Source organism: Hippocampus zosterae, chromosome 7, assembly GCF_025434085.1.
Source record: "Hippocampus zosterae strain Florida chromosome 7, ASM2543408v3, whole genome shotgun sequence".
Classification (NCBI taxonomy): Eukaryota; Metazoa; Chordata; class Actinopteri; order Syngnathiformes; family Syngnathidae; genus Hippocampus; species Hippocampus zosterae.
Window position 1 is genome coordinate 17,972,667 of NC_067457.1, and position 24,596 is coordinate 17,997,262.

General features: G+C 46.7%; 1 protein-coding gene and 1 long non-coding RNA gene across 2 annotated transcripts in view; both read left to right on the forward strand.

The window, feature by feature from the left end:
• Positions 1-2,973: 2,973 nt before the first annotated feature.
• On the forward strand, positions 2,974-3,872 carry LOC127603556 (uncharacterized). Its single transcript, XR_007963089.1, has 2 exons — positions 2,974-3,129; positions 3,716-3,872. It is a non-coding gene; the product is annotated as an uncharacterized LOC127603556 (long non-coding RNA).
• A 2,461-nt stretch (positions 3,873-6,333) lies between these two features.
• khdrbs3 (KH domain containing, RNA binding, signal transduction associated 3) overlaps positions 6,334-24,596 on the forward strand; it is a 62,158-nt gene continuing 43,895 nt past the window's right edge. The window contains exon 1 of the mRNA XM_052069875.1: positions 6,334-6,769. Coding sequence (XP_051925835.1) covers positions 6,679-6,769 — 91 coding nt within the window. The 5' untranslated portion in view covers positions 6,334-6,678. The remainder of the gene's footprint in view (positions 6,770-24,596) is intronic.

Sequence of the window (24,596 nt, forward strand, 5' to 3'; positions counted from 1 at the left end):
CCATCCCACCTCGCGGTCCGCGTTTCTCTCCTCGCCACGCCCTCGGTCCTCCCCCGCGAACAGGAACGGACTGCGCGCCCACCACGGGCGTTGTGACCGAGAGACCTCCCGCCCGTCCCTGCTTTCCCGCCGCTCGATGGCCAGGACCGAGAAGGTCGGTGCCAAATGTCCCTCGCCGCACCTGCCCAAGGTCACGACCCCCTACGGGTTCTGGCACGGAGCCCCGAGAGTCCCCAGGGGGTGACGGCCATCTCCCCCCAGGCAAGCTCCAGGCATGCGATGGGACACCAAAGAGACGTGAGGGCGGAGCTACGGTGACATCACTTCCCGGTCAGCCACTTGTAACTCTTGTTTCTAATAAAGCGAATTTGAAAGATGACCTGTGAGCTATGACCTTTTGGTTTCCATCAGAACCTTTTAGACGGGCGCGGACAGCTGTTCGTCTCCAGACTGTATTCGGATAACAATCAAAAGGTAAAAAGAAATAACCTGTCGTACTAAAATACTGGAATCCTACTTTTTAATTTTAAGAAATTGGAAGTGTTACCTGTTACAACATTTGAGTTACGTAACACCAAATGTAAAATTTTAGCACGCAATGTTGTCGATGGGAAGGGTATGTTGTGAACAATTTGTAGGTCAGGGAAACATTTGCTCTTTTCTGCAACTGCTGAGGATCAAGCGGTACAGAAGATGAATGAATGAATGAATGCAACTGCTGCCTTTCATTCTGTCTATTTTTTAAATTTTTATTTTTAAACAAAATGCACATGAATTTTTGTTGTTTCTGTGCCAAATGATTCCAACTTCAGTCAATCCGTGAAAGCAATTAAGTGAGCCACTCGAGTTAAATACGCATGATTCATATGTCCAAAAACATGTGCTCTGCGTGGAAGACTAAATCAAGTCTAACTTGGAATGTCACTTCGCCGGTGCGGCATTAATTTTCATTAACATCACTTTGACATTGTCACCTGAGTGCAAAGAGAATTACCCCCCCCACACCCCTCACCCCCACTATGGTTTTAAGGCTTGAGCGTCATGTGATGGCCATCATTTTTGACATATTGAACAATTTATGCATCCATTAGCTTCATTCATGATTTAATTAGACCACCATGTTTTCTTTTTTTTTTTTTTGACAGGTTTGACCTCCTTATTTCCTTCACCCGAGCTCATTACTTCCCCGAGAGGAGGCTTTGTGCACGGCACGAGCAAGAACTGTCGAACTCGCAGCCTTGCCAGCATATATTGACTGACAAATGAAGGCAGAAGGTAAACTTGATTTCCATCAAGGTAAATAAATAGACATGACCTCAGTTGAACTGTTGGTGATCAGTACAAAAAATCTCCACAAGAGGTCAGACTGGACCGTTGTCACCCATGACGGACCGTGTGGCGATACTTGACAACTCTTCGGACAATCATGCAGATCGTAAGGTACGATTAACAAACACATCCAATTACCGTCAAAGCGGCATCCGTTGAGCAAAATGTGCACTCTTGTATTTCTGCTTTCTCTCAAGATTTCTTCATATTTCCCATGACATATCTTCACTCCGTACTTATGAAAAGCCCCGGTGGAGAAAATCTATAACCCAACCAGGAAAAATGGATTCGCTCGTCGTTCTGTGTGGTCCGAAATTGCCCAGAGCCATTACAAGGGAGACTGATTTTCTCGGCGCATTGAAGTGGAACATTCACTCCTTGTAGGACTTTTCGCCACATCTGAAGAAAATTATCAGCAATAGCAACGTTGCTCCGTCAGCTCAAACATCGGAAGAATTTGAAACGGAGAGCTACTTCTTCGCTCGTAATTTATTCAGGTAATACGTACCAGTTTCATATACACTCCTGAAAATAAAAACACATTTTGCACAAATTACCTCAAAATACACAATATCCTTTTCATTCGTTCATTCATTCATCTTCCGAGCTGCTTGATCCTCACTAGGGTCGCGGGGGGTGCTGGAGCCTATCCCAGCTGTCTTCGGGCAGTAGGCGGGGTACACCCTGAATCGGTTGCCAGCCAATCGCAGGGCACACAGAAACGAACAAGCATTCGCACTCACACCTAGGGACAATTTAGAGTGTTCAATCACTCTAAATTCCACGCATGTTTTTGGAATGTGGGAGGAAACCGGAGCACCCGGAGAAAACCCACGCAGGCCCGGGGAGAACATGCAAACTCCACACAGGGAGGCCGGAACTGGAATCAAACCCGGTACTCTGCACTGTGAAGCCGACGTGCTAACCACTGGACTACCGGGCCGCCCGAAATAGACAATATCAATCATTATATTCCTCAAAGTGAAAAAACACTCCACGTTATGATCACAAAAACGGTATGGAACACGTTTTTTATAAAGCTTAGCGGGTGTTCACATCTTCAAATGATTATTTCCTGCAGCTACCAGATTGAAAACCTCTGATTTTATTCCAATGCAAGTAGTCACTATTTTAGAAGTATAATAAATTGATTGGGTTGTGGGGGGTGGTGGGGGGGGGGGCGATATAGTATGTTGAATTTTAAACAAATATAAAGATATGTAACCTAAATGCATCATGGACACCTCACAAGGTACCAAGTGCATTTGTGTGAATTGAATAAGAAAGTGACAAGCAAAGTAAAAGCATTTTCATATTTAATGTCATTTGAAAACAGTTTATAGATAGATGAAACACCTGTCGGCATAATTCCCCAAACCCCCCCCCCCCCCCCCCCCCCCCCACTGCTACTCTTGTTCTGATTTCTATCAGTTAATTTATTTAACCCTTCAGTCTAAAAAAAGCAGCCCGGCCGGCAGCGAGCTGGTGACAACTCACTTCCCGCTCGCCTTGAACCTCATTGCTCTTGGAGGATTTATGTTTTGTGTTAAGTACGGCCGAAGCTACTCATGTTATTTCACTCCGTCGATAGCAAATACATTAACAATATCCAGTCGCTTGCAAGCACACTATTCATTTCGGGACACAGTGTCGCTACTGCTCCAATCGATGGCCATTGAGTCCGAAGGCCAGCCAGGCGAGCATCTGGCTTCCCCCCCCCCACCTCAGCTCGTTGTCACCTTAGGCCGAAAGAGGACGGAGACCCGGGACATCAGCCCTAAAAGGGTGAAGAGGTGCAAGGTAAGAGAGGTGAAGGAGCGCTTGTTCTCAACAGGAAACACCTGCTACCCACCCCACCCCCCTCAGATTCCCAAATGTCCAAAAGATTAATCAATATCAGAGAACGCAACATTTGAATTGCCGCGCACTCGTGTAACCTCTGTCCCCGAAAGTTCTAAAATAGCACAAAAAAAAACAATCATGAGTACAGTATAGCCCATATGCACTTTTTTGGGTTCGTAGTTCAATTTAAAAAGTGACACTCGGAGACCGTGTGTCCCATTTTCTTTTCTTTGAAAACAAATCGTGTGTAAAATGAATTCCTCATTCAAAAAATAGAAAACATGTTTGTCACGGTGAACGTCAGCCTGTAAAGACCACTGGACAGTTTGGATGATGACACATCAGACAGGCAGAAAATGGCACCTTTGATTGCTTCCATCATGAGCGATCACACTGTTCATAAATATTAATTTTGTGTGACATTTTCCATCTTGGGTTTTGCTGATGCGTTTTCTTTTCTGTTTGATGTTGGGGGGTCACTTGATGCGCCTTTTGTCTTTCGCTGAGGATTTGGCGTATGAAATGTTATTTGACGTGATTAAAGGCCACCGTTGAGTGGAGCGGACACTTCTAATGGGGGGGCAGAAAGTGGCGGGGCCGGGCCGAAGAGCGACACGAGCCTTCTGACAGCCCCCCCCCCCCCCAGAACAGCTCAGAGAGACGGCCCGTCAGGAAGACCGTACTTTGTACCATTTGTGTCCCCCAAAAAAATAAAAATAAATTACAAATAAAGACATGTTGTGTCAAGTCACAGGCAGATTTGAAGTCATTTTGGCACTATATTGTTTTTCTGTCAACGTAGCTATGAATCCCCACAATTACTTTCGCAACGGTTCCAATTTAAAGGGCTCTTTGGCTCGCATTAAGACAGAATCCAAAGTACAATGTTGTGAACCGATGAGACGCATGCTCAATATTAACCGGCAGTTTAAGTAGAGTGCCACTCAAGCGGGGGGCGGGGGGGGTTTGTTATCAAAGGGTAAAACCCCTCCCCTACAAAATCCACTCCCCCAAAACAGAAAATAATCGTTATTTTGCCCGTCTGGATTTATTTCAAGCAGCTACTTGTTGTTTCATGAGTGCGACATAAAGAAATATTTTGATTGTGAACTTGGCCACTAGGAGGCGGTGTTATCACTCTGCCGAAGCGAGCAACCCACTCGTGCGGAAAGAGCCAATTCGGGTGTTGAGGGGATCTCCGATTTGCTACCGCGCACTTGTTTTGTGTTGCGCACTAACCGCCAAGTGCACCGCCCTGCATCATTTGCCCACATTTGCGTTTGTTTGTTTGTCACTATGCGAAGTGACGCGGCATCGAATGATTCCTCAGTTTGACGTGAAGCACACTCGGTTGAAAAGCTGATGAGACAAGTCAGTCCCTTCTCATCATGCAAGATGTCACAGTTGAGGAAGTCGGCATTTCACTAATGCGTCCTTTTTCCGGTGTTGTGGGTGTGTGTGTGTGTGTGTGGGGGGGGGCGCTGCGGTATAAGAGCTTGCTATTCTTCTTCCCCGTCTGACAGGACATTCCTCATCGGTTGTGTTCGCACTGCTCCTTCTGGCCTTGTAGGACTTAAATAAAAAAGATCTCGCGGAGGGAGGGGGGGCCCTCTGATCGGCGCCTCTGATCGGCGCCTTAGATGACGGGCTCCGGCACAAGTTTTTTTTGTTTTGTTTATGAAGACAGGGCGCAACAGCTGGCAAGCATAACTATAAATAAAGTGCTCCCCTGCACGGAGAGATTAGTGCATTTGAGCTTTTTTTTTAATGGTCTCCGGGAGAGATTAAAAAAGTAAGCTGATTCATAATGCGCTTCTCTTTGCGGTGAATCACTCATATACCCCAAGAGGGAAGTCGGGTGGGGGGGGGGTGGGGGGGTCGAAGACAAGAAGTTACATGGATAAAGAGGAGCAGCTTGTCTCGCTGGCTGCAGTTTTGTTAATCACGCACCGTTAGCACCCGCACGTATTCGTTAAAGCACTTTCGGAGCTTTTATAAGTTACCATCCGACTGCTTGCGCGTCTAACAAGCTAAAGAAGAAGAAGATTTAAAAAAAAAACAAAAACGCGCCAGCCGTCTCACACATCATAATTTATAAAGAGGGTACATATTTCCCGCGTGGGTCTCACCTCTATGTCGCATATTCGCCACAAAATGGAATTTTATGAAAGGAGGAGAAAAGAAAGCAATTATGTAACCGGCGTCGATCGGCCTGCAGATACAGAACTGTATATCCACCCACCTAAAGGCTATCTCGGCATCCTCGGCAAATATTGACACTTTTCTTATCTCTTTGCACACCTTCTAAGAATGATGGAGCTTGTTTAGGATCCGCCAACAAACGATATAACTATTTGCAGAAAAAAAACAAGAAGGAAATTGGCTTTTCGCATCCATCCCGCCTCATCACACTGTTCTCTAAAACACACCGTATATTATAAATCTTGTCTTCTTATTTCATTAATTCATAAACACGGCTGCTGGTAAAAAAAACACGCCTGACCTGCAAGAAGGTGATTGGATTGCCGGGGAACTATTGACAACATGTCCGTACAATTCCAAGCGATCAATGGTTTCAGTAAGCTTAAGAGGACAATCGCAGCGACGACGCGGGAGGCTTCTGCTTGTTAATTTTTCCTCAAGTGGTTCAAAGAAGAAATGTGCGCAGTCATTTCTAGACCGGTTCATCTCTCAAAATAGGGAATACGGTACAGTGCGTTCAACTCAATCTGATTTATGGCTCTTAATCACAGAGGCTGGTTTATCCGCTTAGCAAAACTCCCGATGGCACCGATCCACGTGTACCTACAATATGTTGACCATCAAACAACAGCTACCCAGCATAACGTGATGTGAGGTCAACAGTCAAATGATAAAAAAAAAAGTTTGGGAAAATGATTGTCACGGAGCGCTGTCTCGAAAAGACCTTGCGGAGTTCAACTCGCACGTAAATATCTGCGTGAACAAACGGAAGACTGCTTTTTCACATCGACTTTGAAGACACGAAAAGAAATTTGTCGACGAGGAACGAAATTAAGTTTGTAGGTCAAGGTACCGCCGCATGCGCTGGCTGCGATTCAGCACGACGGACAGTTCTTGGCATTAGCCCCGCCCCCTTCGCTCCTCCGCCGTCCAATCGGGAGGCGTCGCTTTGGCCCGCCGGGTCCGTTCCGTGGCGAGCTTCGGGCAAACTGTCCGCCCACAGAGGAGAAGGACAAACGCGGCAGGGGGTCCACGCGGCGTAGATTCTCTCGGATGGGATCGATACAACAACATTGAAGCTCCCAATTCATCCTTTTTTTTATTTGCATCTCTGCGCGCGCGAGCGAGACCAGCACTGGAGTGGAAGAAAATGGTCTTCTAGCGCCAGACATTACGTCGTTTTCTCCAATTATTATTTTTTTTGGACGACGGAACCGCTCGAAGCGTGTCCAAGTTTTCCCCGAAGTGCACCTGAAGAGGGGGTTTTCTGGGGGGAGGGAGGGGGTGGGCTTGGGCAGGAACGACATGGGGAGCGAACAATACTTGCCGGAACTTCAGGCGGAAAAGGAAATGCTGGACCCGGCGTTCCAGCACTCTCTGCGGCTACTGGATCAAGGTAAGGTTCGGCCGTTCGAGTGACTGCACGCACAACGATGAAATATAAGAACTGGGCATAGAATTCTTACCGTGGGATTTCGCAACACCTTATTTAAAAAATGTGGATTGTTTCTGCACTATACCTTGTGATGTGTGTGTTTACTTGCAACCCTATTGTTCACGCCAAGAGTATGATGCAGGACAGTTTAACAGCATTTTAATAGTTTTTTTTGGATCTTATTCGATGGTGGACGCTCATCACGTCGGAAAATGACTATTAAACTCATATAAACGAAGACATGTAGCCTGTTAGCCTCGTTGCTACCGGCCACAATTACTTCCGCGTCGTTGTCTTGCCAAGTCACTAATTGGCGCAGCTGGCTTGGCTTCTGGGTCGACAAAGTGACAAGGTTCAATTTCCAATCGGTGAACGTTCGCGAGCCCTCCTGCTGAAGGTGTGGCAGAAAACGAACCAGCAGATGGATGGATAGATGAGTAGTTGGTTCGCCTGCCTGACAGTTTTGAGGTTCACGTTTTTAATCTGCCCAGTCCAGTTTGCTCTCCAAAACGTGCATCTATGTTCATTACAGACCGCATTGTCCATAGGCGTGCAAGTAAGTGCAAAAATGTGGACGTCCGCTCTCTTTTTTCTCTAATTGACTGGGTGACCAGTCATGGGTGTTTGCCTATCACTCTAAGTAAGATGAAATAAGCACCAGTTGCCAGTGACAGAGAAGGCACTTTTATTTGGATCCCACCGGTCATGCAGATACAATACAATACAATACAATACAATACATGCTGATTTATATAGCGCTTTCACAACAGCGGCAGCTGTAACAAAGCGCTTTACAAAACAGTTAACATAAGGTAAAATAATAAACACAACACATAACATAAAACACAGACAATAGCATCCATAGTGCGAAAAAAAAAAGAAAACAAGGTTGAAGTTGAAAATCAAGATAAAAATTCCGAAATAAAATGATGAAACGGGAATACATAAAACAAAACGGTCAATTTAATTTAATGAAGCCGAGGGTTGTCCCTCCTTGATGATCAAATGAAAAAATAAAAATCACAAAATAAAAGCAAGCTCTTGAAAGTGAGAGCTAATATTCTTGATTTATGAAAAAGCAGCAATTTGCACAAACCTTAAATCTGTGACGTTTGTTCCACAGTTAAGGAGATGAAAAAGAGAATGCTGCTGCTTTTGGTTCGCTTCTGGTTTTATTTGTTATTCTTATTTTTAAATGAAAGAGTCCCGTAATTCTCGGGCCATTCAGAGCCTTGTGGGCCAACAAACTAATCGTGTGGTGTCGTTTTAAATGAAACATGGCGGCCTCCGTCGACCACCGTAGTCTGTTCTCTTTCCCGATTTTTGTCTGTCGATAATTTACCTCGGCAAAGCCCTGCGGAACGCCTCATGCGGGCGGCGCGCGCGTCCAATGTAAACATTCGCTAACTAATTCATGCTTTCATGCTCTCTGCTTGTCCCGCGTTGCCTCCGCTTCCCCAAGCCGGCTTCCTTCTGGGCCATAAAAGACGCTCTTGAAAAGTGAGGCAGAGTTTGTTTGCTTCCTCCCCAGCTCCAGTCCATGCATATTCATCTTTGCTCGTATAATTTATAATTACGACCACCAGCCACAGAGATAACAGATTGTGTACAACTCATCTGCCCACAGTTTTTCTTTCCTTGCAAAAACAATTCACCTATGTCGCAGCTAATTGACAAAGATCCACGATTGTTGTCACATGTACTAAATTGCGAGCATTCCCGCCGCGTCGTCGTGGTTGCGGTCGAGCACCCGGCCAGCTGTTGGTAATAACACTTCTTTGAGATACCCTTGCGCTGTTAAAATCTTTTCTGAAAGCGAGTTTGCCCTATTTGTGTGAGAACAAGAAGTGCAGTTAGACACGACGGCAAGTGGAAGCATTAATCCGTGACCTTTTATAACGTGAAAATGTCCGAAAAAACAGTCTGCCGCCACCGTAAAAGCCGCAAATCCCGTTATCTCGCTTTCGCGCGGCAGATGGAAGATGGCACCGTTTAATACGGCATTTTCCTCTGCCATCTTGCTGGTGAATTTTCAACTCGATTAGGCCATTGGCAGGAGTAACTACAGTTAAAGCACACAAAGCGGGAATATAAAATTATTCCAGGTCTGGAGAGAGTTCTTTTCAGATGAAATTCTTTCATTGCGTTTCTTTCCCCGCATGCAAACAAGCGAGGTGGCGAAAGGATGAACAGGAAGGTTTGCCGCGCAGGCGATTGCATGAAACGGCATTCATAAAGACGACAGCGCAAAACTGACCCTTGTGAATGAAGAGATCCCCCACGGCTCAATCTGCAGTACACTAGAAATGAGCAGAGTTCGCAACAAGGGGAAGTCGCGAGTCAACGGCGTTGGCGCGAAATGAAATTGCCCATCCGTCGTCGATGGCGCTTGTCCTCATTCGGGCTGTGGGTGTGTTAGATCCTATCCTAGCTGAGATTGGGCGAGAGACGTGACACACCCTGGACTGGTCAGGCAAGTCGGCCGATGACAAGGCACATGGACACAAAGATTCACGCATCAGGCAATTTGACATCACCGGCCGTCGGCAAATCGGTGTGTCTGTCATTAATCTTGGGCTAGATAAAACCGAATTACGCTTATCCTTGGGTGTCTTGAAAGGCGTTTATAAATAAAATGTATTATTATTATTATTATCCCCATTTTTTGTTTTGGATTTAATCACAACTGTGGCACAGATATCTTGAGTGACAATTCCAAGTGAATAAAATGTTCTGTACCTCTAAGCCTCCCCAACCCCCCACCCCCTCCAAAAAAAAAATCTCGTTCTATCGACAGTGTTGATTCTGCTTTGTCAAACCTGAATCCACTTTCCATCCAGCTTTCTTCGACGCCCATGCAAATATCTGTGCACAAAGGCGGGGCATCAACTGGAGTTTGATGAAAACAATCTCAAAAGTTGCTGGTGTGACATCATCAAAACTTTGTCCCCGTTTGGTTGTCGCCTCACCCCTTCAAGTACATTTTTAATCGGATATTCCACAGTAGCCGAGCGCCTAACTTCCTCAGCTCGTTTGCCCTCCAAGCCAAAAAAAAAACCCGGCAACTCTTAATCTCTTAAAACTCTCCGTTTTGGGATAAGCATCCCCATTTTCAGGAAAGATGCCCCGTCGTTAATTTATACGTTCCCATCTCATCAACAGAGCAGCAGGGTATTTTTTTTACCCGCGCTTGAAATTGGCCTCGAGTGTGAGCACTTCCTGGGTGAGAATGCCCAGAAGTGAGCAAGAATCAGCTCTGGCATGCGATCAAAGGCAAGCCATAGCGATTTTTTTTGTGGCGGGGAGGGGGGGGGGAGAACAGTACTCTCCGGCGATAATGATCTCCCGATCCCCGGCTGGCTGACGTGCCGAGCCACCCAGCGAGCGGTCCTGAGCGGCCCCCTCGAGAGCGCCGGCTGGAGACTCGACCCCCCCCACCCCCCAAGCCTGAATTTGTGAACTTGTTGTAAGAGGGCAGACTGGGGGAAGAAGCACCAGCCGGCTGCTTTGCATTCAGACGAGCTGAGCGAGCAAGAGCCTTTGCACAGTTCTTTGCCTCGCCCCCGATCCGGAGAGGAAATGTGGACCAACAGGCAGCTGCGAAAACCAAATAGCACCTTTTTTACACTCCTGTGCTCGCTAATATGGGTGGCGTGCTATTCAAAATGAGAGCGCCATAATCTTCTATATATATATATATTGCGCGTCGTCCCGCACGCGGTCTGTCCTTCCGTCTGTCCCTTTTCAAAACGTACCTACTTCACCGCGCCACTGCGCCGCTCAGGCAGTGGCTCACTACGATCGCGCGGGCATCTTAGCGAAAAAATGTTGTCTACCCACAAGCATAGCAATAAAATTGTTAGTTATTTAGTAGAGCTAAACATCTCTTTATTTTCACGATAAGCAATGAAGATGAACAAAAAGTTGAACCAAGCAACAACACTTTTGTGGGCCCAAGGCCCACCTTACCAGCCTTCCGCAGGAACTAGCTGATGAGCCGCCCGGAGGGCGGCGAACCAGCTAGTGATGTCATATTTGTGAATAGTGTCGCATCTCGGCAATCTTGTTTGTGCGTTTTAACCTGAAAAAAAGGATAAAGTGGGGAAAAATGTTGTATCATGGTCCACACGATGATATCTGATCCCAGGTACACTCTCGTCTTTGCTTGAACTTGTGAAAAGTAGTTCATTTTGTACAAAGAGAACGCGCGCCAAACTTAGCTTGCTGAAAAGAACGTCCACCGAACTCAAATGTCAAATCAGCCTGCCACGCATATTTTTGGAATGTGGGAGGAAACCGGAGCACCCGGAGAAAACCCACGCAGGCCCGGGGAGAACATGCAAACTCCACACAGGGAGGCCGGAGCTGGAATCGAACCCGGTACCTCTGCACTGTGAAGCCGACGTGCTAACCACTGGACTACCGGGCCGCCCATGTTGCCATCTTTATTGCACAAATAACACATTGGACATGGTCGTCACGCCAGATATGCTTTGCTTGGTCGTCAAACTCAAACACCTTTGAAAGAGGCTCGTTAGTCAGAGCGCGCGCGCTCGTTGCTTTCCCGTTTGGGCGCCGCCGTTGTCGTCCGAACGATCCGTCGACACGTTGCGAGGATGCAATTTCGCCATTTGCCGCCTTTGCGCTCATCGTATGCGTTCAAGCTGTCGAGACTGTCAAATTCGCCGACGCCGGCAGACGCTCAATCAAAGCTACGAGATGAGGCGCCTTCAATAATACGTGACTTTTTTTTTTTCATCCTTGCAAGATGATCGTCGTCCACAGCTCATTGGTTCACCTCGATGCTGTTTTAGGTATGACCTTAAAATAGGCGATTGGAATAGTACAACGGATTCCTCTTCGGCCTTTCGTTTAAACTTGGCGAGCGCCATTTTCGATTCGCAATTAATGAGAATTCTGGACTGGTCTCAGACCTACAAAGACATTGCTGATGCCAGTCGGTCGTTACAACTCTTGGTTCAATCTTCCAACCCCCCCGCACCTCCGAAAAGCCATTTTATATTGGCCGATTGACGCGACGGATTCCAGGTAATAGTCACGTATGATGTCGACCCAGCCCCAAGGTTTTCGATCACGGCCAAATGGCTCGGCTGCAATTTCACCCACGATTTCATCACTGTCATGACTGCGGTGACCAAACGACAAGTTGGCCAAACCTGACCTGCTCCAAAAGGCAGCAGTGGTCTAATGGTGTTACTTTGTCATTTGTGACAGTATGTGCACTTCCCACCTGCCTCCCCCCACCCCCAACCCCCCAAAAAGGGAAAAAAAAAATCACACATGCCTCAATTGCACACTGAGTACACTGAATGTGTTTAAAAGGTTAGCCTGGAGGGTTCTCTCGATGTCCCGCGCTGAAAAAAAAAATGTTAGAAGAAATGCAGAAGTCTACTCAAAGTATCTGGAGCCATATGATTTTATTTGATGAAGTAAAATGGAGTCATTTCAACTTTTTTCTTTATTTTTTTGCCCGTTTGACTTTGGAAAACGTCTCGATCTTGCCGCGACAGCCGCCGTTTTTCCTTCCACCGCATCTTCATTTCGTTAGCTGGCACGTCTGTAGAGGATTGCGCTGGATTAGCTTCTCCGCCTTCCCAACTGATCCCATCCATTTTGTGTAATCCAACTCAATTTAATTATGTTTATCGTTCCACCTCGCCGGCGCGGCGGCGGCGGCGCACCTCGGCCAAGATAAGCCTGCGCGTCCTGCGTCTGCACGAGCCTGTTGCTGCTTAAACAGATGCTGCGAGTAGAAAAGATGCTGGACAATGAAACCGATTCCCGCCCCCAGGTTGTAGTAATGCTCTCTGATTGACAGTTGAGTGCACATTCAGCGGACGCTCCCACACGGTTTGGGGGCTCCAGTGACCCAACTCTTTGTATCCAAAGAATGAAAGACAATTTTTTTTTTTGCACCATCTGGATGTAGTCTGTATCCATAAAAGTGTTCTGTAGTGAGAAAATATGTTTTTGTGCCGTGACTGGTTGTCTGTGCAAATTCTCCACGAGACCTTTACGGTGTCCCGCTGCTTCCTTGTGTGTCCCGACTCTATTTTAAGAGCCTGATACTAAAAACCAATCGTGCAGACTTTTTAAAGGACGTTGACTTTACCCCCCTTTTTTTTAACGTGCCAGGTTGCCATACAAGCCAATAAAACCGAGTAGCATGCCAAACACAATATGTCCTTAATTTTTTTTTTTTTTGCGAGGCTCTGCTTTTTAGAGCAAAGTTTATAAGATATTTCCGGTGGGGCGACGCCAGCAGATGTGTATCGTTGCCATGTTGCAATTGGCTGTAAAACATTCATTCAAGTCTTACAGCGGAACCATAAACAAGAGGTCAGATCAGGGGGAAATGAGCATCATAACAAGCGCGCCGTCGACTCTTTTCCTCTTGTTACACAATTACCGTAACCGTTGTGAGTTGGAACACTTGGAACCGCCGGCTCATGTGTGCTTCTCGCCGTGTCGCTTGGCCGGCGTGTCTCGTTAAAGTTCTGCCGTGGCTTAGGCCAATAAAAGGCTTGCTTGGTGGTGGTGGTGGTGGTGGGGGGGATGTACATCTCTGCCTGCTCGTTAAATTTGGAGCTGCAGCCACATTGTTAGTTACTGTAGTGCCCCGCGTGTGGGGAATTTTGAGGAGAGTTTGGTGTATCTTCAGCAAATTAAATTTTGCTTTTTGCTGTGGAAAGTCCGCGGCTTCACAAAATGAACTACATTTTGTTGGAGGCATAGAGTTAAATGTGACACAGTGCCCCCCCCCCCCCACCCCAAAAAAAGTAACAATTTGAGCCATCTTTCAATGTCCTGCAGGCGTCTATCTAGACTCGGGTTTGGCGTTGGATCAAATTGCCTTGAGTTTGTTGTTGTTGGGATAATCAACAATAGCCGCTCCAAAAATGTTTCCACATTTTTTAAAAATTATTATTCATTCTAGTTGCTTTAAGCTGATATTATGTTGCGCCTTTCTTTCTTCTTGGCCGTGGCAAAGAGCCGCGGTGTTCTTGCCGTAGCTCCGATGAATGATTCCGTGCATTTTAACGTTCTCGGTCTTGACATGTTTCCATTGACCCCCCCCCCCCCCCAGCCCCAAAGCACAGCATCTCCGTCACTTTGTCTGACAGTTATGAAATTAGAACCGCCCCGCTCCTCCTTCCTCGCTCGCAGAAGTTTCAGCTATTGATCAGACACCTCATTCATTAGTTGACGGGATCACACGTCGCGCTCTCGTGCCATAAGTCATGCACGTCTGCCACAGACGAGTGTAATTACAGCGGGCGTCCAAGTCAACACTTGCAAACGTGTCGATGAGAGGCCGCCGGGGAGGTGAATGGCTAGAAATCAACTTTATAGATCTGCGGTTCGCGCCCGCGCCCCGCCGGATGGCCGAGGTTTTAATTACTGTCTGACCAGCGGCTAATCCTGCGTGAAGATGGGCCACGTTGATATGAGGCTATGAGGACGTTAATGGCTTTCTTTCACCGCGGTTGTTGTATTGACGGCTTCTCATTCCGCAGCGCCCGATCGGGACTTAAGCTGTGAGCTGTTGTTGTTGCGGTTGCGGGTGTAGAGAAACTCGGAGGCCTCGCCTTGGCGGTCTCGGTCCCCTTCCCGAAATTTGACGGAAGCTAACAGTGTTAGCGCAAGCCCACAGCTGTCAGTGCGAGTACTTTAGCAGGTGGCGTGCATGAGCCGGTAATAAAACAAACTCCAGCACGTAAATGAAACAGCTGCCCACACTCGGAGTAACTTATTTATGGTCAGCGCATTGATTTTTTTTTGCATTTTTTTTTAACAACCAAACACAAAGGACCTTGACGCATTCTCTGTCTTAGGTCATCGTTTCATTCAGTAAGAGGAGTTTCCGATCAGCTGGAAACTCTAGGCCAGGGGTGTCAAACTCATTTTTGTCGCGGGCCACATTGAAGTGACTGTTTTCCTTGAAGGGCCGTTATGACTGTGAAAGCATTTAAAGAAGCCAAGAATAATGGTTGAGTCAATGATTGTTTAAGTTACTGTGATGAGGGATTTGGTAACAAGAAAATGCTCCCATCATCTCTCTTATTTATTACATCAGAATCAGAATCATCTTTATTGGCCAAGTATGTAGGACACACAAGGAATTTGTCTCCGGTATAACACGCTGCACTAGTATCATCGTAAACAACAAAATCATTGAACCATTTTAGAGTAACCAGTAGTTTTGTAGTACCATTTTGTGGTGCAAGAAGAGTGACTACGTCAGTGACTGTTTAAGGAGTTAATGGCTAGAGGGAAGAAGCTGTTTAAGTGTCTACTGGATTTGGTGCGCATGGATCTGTAGCGTCTGCCTGAGGGGAGTGGCTGAAAAAGGTGGTGGGCAGGGTGCGCGGGATCCAGGAGGATTTTCCGTGCCCTTGTCTTGATTCTTGCAGTGTGCAAGTCCTCAAGAGTGGGTAGGGCGGTGCCAACGATTTTACATATGAGGAGTTGAAATTTTGGTTCAGATTTTAGCAATCATGACATGTAGAAGTTGACATGTCTGATTTACTTTTGCGGGCCACATGAAATTATGTGGCGGGCCAGATCTGGCCCCCGGGCCTTGAGTTTGACAGGGCAATAGATGAACTCGAGGCAATGGATGAAAAAAAAATATATTTGCTGCTGCGGTAGTGAAACATGTAGTGCTCAAGAATTTAGTAGAGAACCGTACAAACGGCATGCCTCGAACATGGCAGACATAATGCATCCATAAAACCGATCAAATGCAATCTCTCGATCACTGATCTTATTAAGGATTATGCCACAAGTGGTTTAGTCAGGATGGGTTTTCTTTGGCTTTTTCATGTGACGCCACGTACAAAGAAAAGAAAAAGTGTCAGGGCCGAAGCAGAGACATTTTATGGCGACCATAAAACCAGAAATGGATCTTATTGCAATGGTAGCATAGCGGCTAACACACCTGTTCATAAAGATTTTATGAATGTAAAACAACTTTACAAAATCCTACCGTCTCATTTAATAATCTCATAGAACAAACAAAAATATCATTGCAAAAAAATAAAAATAATTTAAAAAAAGCAACCTTCCTGAAATGTGTTGCAATGACACGATTGGCTTTTTCTTTCTACTCGGCCTCTGTTTGGGAAATCCACACAACTGCATGACGCTTTTGCCCAGTATGTGTCATTGATCTCACTGTCACAAATAACCCCCCCCCCCCACACACACACACACACACACACAGGCACGCGCGCATCCATGCGATTGCACGGCAAGGGGTAATTGGCAGCCTGCTGAAGGGGACCAGTGCCATATTGAGTGGCCACCTTCGATTCATCACCTGGCACGGGGTGGGGGGGGGCTGATTCCTTGTGAGTCAGTGTGGTAATCATCTTCATGAACCGTTAACACCGACCACGCCATTTGATTGGACTTTTAAATTATAATACGTACAACATTACTCCCTCAACCAAGAAGTGTTTCATATGTGTTCATTGAAGAATGCAAGTTGTTTCCGCTTCAGTCATTCTGCCAATTTTGACTCTGCATGCAATTTTAATGTACAAGAAGTCATTTTTAATTGCGAGACACAGCTCATCCCAACCCGCACGTGCATCCCATCACTGCCTACGAGACATGCTGGTAACTTGAGTATGAAACATCTTTGGAAGAAAAAAAAAAAAAAATCTCGGGCAAATTACAAACAGATAAGAGTGTGACTAATGTAATCTGGATTAATTATGCTAAAATCATGCTAATCATTTCACCATTTAAGGGCGAGTGTACACAACACTCAAAAATGTGGATGCTGCCACACAAAAATCTCATTGACATATAAACAGAGCAAAGCGTATGATCTACGACCAGTCTTGGCTGCTCTTCCCACCAGATATCACAAATAACCCCCTTGGGCAAGTCGCTACTGTCTGCCTCATTATCATATTTATTTAAAGTATCATATGACCCATTTTATTCCAACATGGGATCCTCTTGTCTTGATTGAGCGATCCCGTATTTAAGGGCAGTCTCTCCGGAGAAACTGCTGTGCAGCAAAGGAGCATTACTGTTCAACATTATGTTGGGTCTTGGGGCTTGGGCCTGTCCCGGATACAAGTGGCCGAAATGAGTTTTCTCCGCAGGGTGTCCGGGCTCTCCCTTAGAGATAAGGTGAGAAGCTCAGTCATCCGGGAGGGGCTCCGAGTCGAGCCGCTTCTCCTCCACATCGAGAGGAGCCAGATGAGGTGGCTTGGGCATCTGATTCGGATGCCTCCTGAACGCCTCCCTGGTGAGGTGTTCCGGGCATGTCCCACCGGGAGGAGACCCCGAGGAAGACCCAGGACACGCTGGAGAGACTATGTCACCCAGCTGGCCTGGGAACGCCTCGGGATCCCCCGGGGAGAGCTGGAAGAAGTAGCTAGGGAGAGGGAAGTCTGGGCTTCCCTGCTAAAGCTGTTGCCCCCGCGACCCGGCCGCGGATAAGCGGTAGATGATGGATGGATGGATGGATGTCCTTGCCAATGCAACGGAGGGAGGGAGACGCCTCCAAACTAAGCAGTGTTTGTAGCGGAATACAATACAATACAATACATGCTGATTTATATAGCGCTTTCACAATAGAGCAATTCCAATGCTTATTGATTTGAAATCATTTTTTCGGTGCATGTTTCCCCTGCGCACTGATAGCAATTTTAGTAAAATTATTTGTCAGGCAAGACATCATTCCCATACATTTTTCTGTTACAGTATCAATGGATGTTTTGTTAAACTTTCGTCAAAATGGCATTCATTAAAAAAAAAAAAAACATCACAGTCACTTGATCACGTGAGCGCGGCATGATGGACGGCGAAAATTAATGGCTGCCGAATCCAAGGGGGCGAAAACCGGTGAGATTTCGCGAGTGTATGTTATTTTTTGCCCATTTTGCCATGACATTAAGTACGTCAACTGCTGCCTGCTGTGTGCACAGTTTTTTTCAAACAATCGCCGACTTTACCGGAAGTCACGGCATACGAGCTTTATAGTTGTTTTTTCGTGATCACGTGAGTGCGCCATGACGGACGGTGAAAATTAATGGCCGCCGAATCGAAGGGGGCGGAAAAAAAGGTGATATTTAGCGACTGTGTATGTTATTTTTGCCCATGTAGCCATTCTATCAACCATTTCAAACTGCTGCCTGCTCTGTTCGGCGTTTTTTAATCATATCGCCGACTTTACCGATTTAAAAGTTTATAAAAGTCTGGACGCGTACCATTTTTTTTGTCACAGGCTGGTTCCCTGGGATGAGATGCTACGCTCACACCGTCGGGAAAGATAACTTGTAATGGCTAAGGTAAAACTTGCTTATGATGCCATCTGACGTTTTTTTTTCCTTTACATATTCCTTCCTATGTTTGCGACCAGCTACGTGCAGTAATTTAATGATTTTGAGTGAAATATATGAGCAATGTTCGAATCACCCTGTAAAAAAATGATAGATGCGAATTCTCGAATACTTTGAGGTCTCCCAGTCCATCGCAGTCTTTTATCTTCGTCAGCAGTTACGTGATTAAAAAGCCCAGTTTGCTTCACACATTTATCAATTAATACATCCGACCGCACAGGAAAATACCGTTTTGATAAATAGATACAGGACTAGACACTTTCCAGGAGTTTCAACTGATGCAAATAGTTAAAATTTGCAACTCAGTGTAGACTGAGATTGGTGAACGTAAACACTTAAAAGGAGCGCGTCTGATGATCCCAGCAGTAGCACAACGGAAAAAATCCATCCATTCTCCACCTTTCCACGTCAGTGGCACCCCAAAGAGCCAAATATGTCACGAAACAACTTGTTAGTGGCGGTTGGCCTGTGGCCTGTAATGGAAGATATGAATAGCAATCCAGCCGTCAGATTCAGCTTGCAGTTATTGAATAGTTTCTCTGGATATGTTTCTCCAGACGAAGCCACGGCTTGCCTGTATTGATTTGCCGCTTGGAAAAAACGAACGAATGCTCTATTGGTGTTCTGTTTGAACTGATGCAGAAACACGCTTGTCGGTCATTGACTTTGGATGAGGCAGAAGGTCTCAACGTGGTCCATCTCTTGATCCCGAGAGTTCGCTCCTCACTTCTGCTCCGGCTGGATTCTGTCCTACAGCGCTCCCGTTTAGCTCGGACGCAAGGTTTCATTACCCCTGCCTGAGTCAAACTGCTGCGAGCCGTGCACTGATACTTGAACGGAGACATAATTAATGAGTTGTGCTGAAGTCTGCTTCTCTCCTCCCCCCCCCCCCCTCCGAGGGAAATTCTGTTTCGCGTCTCCTCGAAGAAAGCAATGCAGCTGCCGAGGTTGCCGCGGCAACCGCGATAACAAGCCGCGCCATAAATGAACTATGGAGAAAAGGAAGCTGCTCGTTGAGCTGAATCTGAATGTTCTGTTTTTTTCTGGACAGGGTACTGTTGAAATTACCGTGGCAAGTAACCGTATTCAAAATCTTCGGTCGAGATGATAGGAGTTTGTATTTTCACAACCATCCAGACATTACCGCGATTGTACAATTAGCCAAATGAAGAGACACTTTTTCCAGACTCTATTCACACAACCAGCCGTTGGAACCAAGTCTGACTTTCGATATCCTTAAAACGTGCGGGGTGGAGGTGATTGTTTGCCGATGCGTCCGGTCCAGTCAGGTAGAATAGACTTCGGTTCTCCTTGACCCTAAAGAGGTGAGGTGCTATCGAAAATGGATGGACGGTTTCAGCTCGGAGCCTGTTCCAGCTGACCGAGTGCAAATTCCACCGTGGGCATTTAGTGACTTGGACTCATTCCACGCCAGCTGTATGAAAGCCAACTCTGCAAACTACGGTAGTACCGGTGCCTCCACCCTCTTCCCCCATTTTGTTCAAACTTTCATCTGCATGTAAAGTTTTACTCCTAAAATCGAAATGTGATCATCTAGGGGCCAAATCCGGTCACTCGCACTTTCAATTCAACAGCTGTGTTATGAAGTGAGGTGCGCCATGATCTTTGTCTAACGGCAGCTTCGAGGGAGGCCGTAAACCAGCTGTTACGCTCTCGCGTCGACGCAGACTCGTTTCCCTCAATTTTGCAACTGTTGCCAGCACGCAATCATCACAAGTTGCAAAGAATCATTCGTTCTGCTTCGACGGCACGCCATCCTTAAACCTGGTCCTTGACACCGTAAGGTTCAAAGTAAGGTGATATATTGTTTATCCATCCATCCATTTTCTGAACCGCTTAATCCTCACTAGGGTCGCGGGGGGTGCTGGAGCCCATCCCAGCCGTCTCCGGGCAGTAGGCGGGGGACACCCTGAATCGGTTGCCAGCCAATCGCAGGGCACACAGAGACGAACAACCATTCACGGCCACACTCACACCTAGGGACAATTTAGAGCATCCAATCAGCCTGCCATGCATGTTTTTGGAATGTGGGAGGAAACCGGAGCACCCGGAGAAAATCAACGCAAGCCCGGGGAGAACATGCAAACTCCACACAGGGAGGCCGGAGCTGGAATCGAACCCGGTACCTCTGCACTGTGAAGCCGACGTGCTAACCACTGGACTACCGGGCCGCCCTGATATATTGTTTAATTGATGAAAAAAAAATCTTTAAAATCCCCCAAATTGGGGCCCTGAATCAGATGAGTAAATAGCATTGTATAAACATTAACATGGCAGCTTAAAAAGGGGGGGGGGGGGGAAATATGTTGACAGACTGTTGTCTCCAGTTTTGAATCGCCTTTAGCATTTTCGGTACAGCAAATAACAGCCAGCAAAGGAAATTGCCTTGAAGTAGACGTACGCATTGTTCTGTCAGCCCCGTACGATAAAACAGATTTACAGATTAAAATGCATGCAGTCCCGTGTCCAAATTTTAACTTAATCAAGACTTATATTTATATTCTTAACGATCTGGCTATGAAACATTTCGAGTCTGTGCCAAAGAAACGAGATGAAGGGACTAGAGCAAATGTGCACGTTGTAAGTTGTATTATGAAGACTCACATTTTCATGTACCATGTTTGTTCATTGGTGACTTGGATGTAGAAATGTAGAACAGGAAGGGATGGAAAACAACTTTGGTTGGATTTTATTGATACTTTTTTTTCCTATGATGTCAGATTTGTTGAGGCCCTGGGAGGGGGAAGCTTGGCCACATGTATAACCAACTAAGTCAATATTTCCATTTCGTGTAACGTAAATGAGGGGTGATTTTGTGTCACTTAGCTTCCTCTCTTTGTGAGGGGAAAGGCTTCTCTCGCTCTTTTCTTTTTTTAACTGCATTCCCTGTTAAAAATAAACAAGCGATAGAGATCATAAATGGCTTAATCTCCTTATATTGTTGCTATTGATTTGCGAGCGAAAAAAGATTTGGAGAGCAACTATCACGATATGACAATACCAATTGGCTGAAAGTCGACTGCTGTACCAACGGCGCACTTTCCGCCGCAAAGTGAGTCTGACCTTTCGCCGGCGAGTTTCCATTATCCACTGCACACACTTTGCACGTGGACACTTTAAGAGCTCATTTCACACTTAAGCGAGGCGGCCCTTTTTTATTATTATTATTATTTTCAAACAGAAAATCATTCTCATTTATTGTCCCAGATGTTTTGGCGCGGGTTTTAAAAAAAGACCGCTAACCCGACAAAATTGTTTGCCAGTTGGGCGTTGCAATGCTAATGACGGTCAGTGGCCGGTTATGCTCGGAGGCCTTGCGCACGCCTCTGCTGTGGCGTGAGAGAGGATTCTCACTTTTCCATGACACGGAGCCGCATCTTTGGTGTGAACTGTCAGCCTGCAGATGATGCATACCGCTCACCCCCAACGCCCCCCCCCCCGCCCCCCCACCTCCCCCGTCTCATTTTCCCAGCCATATTTGCTCATATGCATGTCTCAGGTCGCTGCTCTGACATTGACAAAGATTACTGTCACGCAACGTCTTTCTGGCACGAGTGGTGGCCTACATCTCGGAAGGACATTTGAATGGAGCAATGAGTGGTTAAGATGCTCGGAAGTGGGTGGGGGGGCGAGAAGGGGGGAGAGACGATCCTTGTTATTTTGACGTTGCCCCTCCCTTTTTGTTGTTCTTGCTTTTCGGGATAACTTGATGGAAGAAACACGCCGGTGGGTGACAACAGGCAGCAGAATATGGTTAAAATGTTGATGTGACACTTCAATTTCCTCTCCGTCAGTCAGCGCAGCTGCCGGATCTTTCTTATTGCCGAGCTCGACTGACAGCTCCAGATGGATTAGAGACCTTCGGTTAGCAGCAAAAAATATGTGATTACTTTCATGCAGATACTTGCTTGCAAGCGATGCTAAAAAAAATAAATAATAATAATTGTTATTAAGAATTTAAGTGAGTGCGTTACAGGGAAAAAAGAAACCCTACTTCAATTACTGTCGAGGATATTTAAACGTGTCTTGTTGTATATTTGATGCCGGAAATGCTTTCCTCAATAATGGCTGCCGTTTTGAGAAACTAGTAATCAGAATCATTCATTCATTCATCTTCCGAGCCGCTTGATCCTCATTAGGGTCGCGGGAGGTCCTGGAGCCTATCCCAGCCGTCTTCCGGTAGTAGGCGGGGGACACCCTGAATCGGTTGCCAGCCAATTGCAGGGCACACAGAAACGAACAACCATTCGCACTCACACTCACACCTAGGGACAATTTAGAGTGTTCAATCAGCCTGCCACGCATGTTTTTGGAATGTGGGAGGGAACCGGAGCACCCGGAGAAAACCCATGCATGGCCCGGGGAGAACATGCAAACTCCACATTGTGAGTTTTTCGTGCTCACTGCTGCAACACTTGCACAGAGGAGCACAGAGTGATTGATCAACTTCAAAAGCCGTACCGGCATCGAGGAGGGTCAGAACGTTCAGTTTTCCATTCCTCGTCTCCATCACTTTGAGGGAAAACGCCAACCATTTCACCCTGACGCCGCAATACTAGTTGAACCGCAGCATTGAATACGTACGCTTCTGCTTGTGGAAGAATCTGCAATATTGTTTACTTTAAATACAGAGCAATCGCAGCATGAAGGTGATGACCCCCCCCCCCCCTCCTCCCGGGGTCTCTATTTGCCCTCTGCGGCCTCTGTGAGATTGTCATCAAACGGAGGCGTCCTGGAGAGACAGCCGGCGGCACTGCTGAGTCAACAGCCCCCACTGTGGCCCAGAGTGCTCCATTAGCTTTACCTGCCACCTCTCGCCACAGGACGCCCACAGCGCTAAATGAAGCCCAGGCATATTTTCATCTTCCCGACAGCCTGGCGGCGGCGGCGGCTGCTGCTGCTGCGGCTGTGAGAGATGGAAGTCGTCGGCGTTCAAACCCGCGCACTCTTTTAGTTGCAAGGCATAGTGGATGGGGGAATGGCTCTTCTAGACCTTTCAGCTTGGCTTGCCGCGCCTCGGTTTGTACTCGAGCCGCTCTTGATGGACAAACAATTTGCGACTCAGACCAAGCCTGCAAAGTAACAAGGCTCTTGTTATGCGCAACATTTTCTATTATTTAAATCGCAGACTTCCATTTGCCACCCGGCGCATCATCGCGTGACCGCATTCGGCCGGCGAATCGATACCATCTTCACGATGAGATCGTGAAGAGTTTACAGCAAGGCGGGCGGCATGCTGACGGAACTTTTTCCACACTTCAGATGAGCATGAAAACAGTCTGCCAACCTTTTACTGCTCACGTCGCGACTGGTAACGCACCCACGCGCAGATCCGGTAAAAACAACCCGCGTTCCCGTGGCCGATGTCATTAAAAAACAAACAAATAAATGATTAAAAAAAATCTTCTCCATCCCGATATTGTTTACTGAGGAAGTCGGTGCGAAGCCACAGGTGCTGCGAGCCAAAGTGTCGCCCCCCCCCCCCCCCCCGACACGCCGGTCGATAATGAAACAGAGTGAGCGACGCAAAGAACCGGGCAAACTCCTTTTTCATTTCCTTAATCTCTACCCGCAGGCTGGTCCAGTGACGCCCAGCCATTATTTTTCCGGCGCTTGTTCACTCATACGGTCTCCTATGGGGACTGGATTAAAGGCAAGAAGAATCCACTGCGCCACTTAAAGAATGTGCCGTGATTCCATCACCTTCATAAAGATGGAGGTCGACCGGGACTTTTGACCACCAAATCGCAAACATTTTTCATCACGTTTGCGTTTGTCTTGGACGAATATCGGCTTTCGCTTCCCTAAAAATCAGACTTTTTCTCCCTGCTAGTTTTGAAATCAACAGGCTGACACCATCTCACCTCATAAACACTCGCCAAATGATTTAATCACGCAGGAAGGCGGACTAAAATAGAGAACCTTTTGTTCCGATTTGGCAACCTGCGGCAAAATGCTAAGCAAATATGCTAATCTATCTCCCGACTGAGCGGCGATGCTTATTTTCCCAAATTACAGCCAATTAATCCACCATTAGTGCCATCAGTCGGGTCGCCCCAACACCGAAAGAGACAATTTACCCTTTTAAATCAAATTTCCAGAAAGCTCTCCTGCAAAATGAGGGCTGACGCTAAACTGAAAGTGACAATTAGGCTCGCTAATTGAAGGACAGTACGAAGAGATCCATTACCTCCTGAAAGGATTGCCGAAAACGGTGACTCGATGGAGTGACTGACCAGTTAATTGCACCCGATTTAACATATCGTTACGTTTTTAATAAGAGGGCCTAGAGTAGCTGTCATTGAGTGGGTCAATTGACACTTGATGAACGTAGTTTGGAGGGGTGGGGGGTAAATGTCGAAGATGGTCGCCGTAGCGTCATG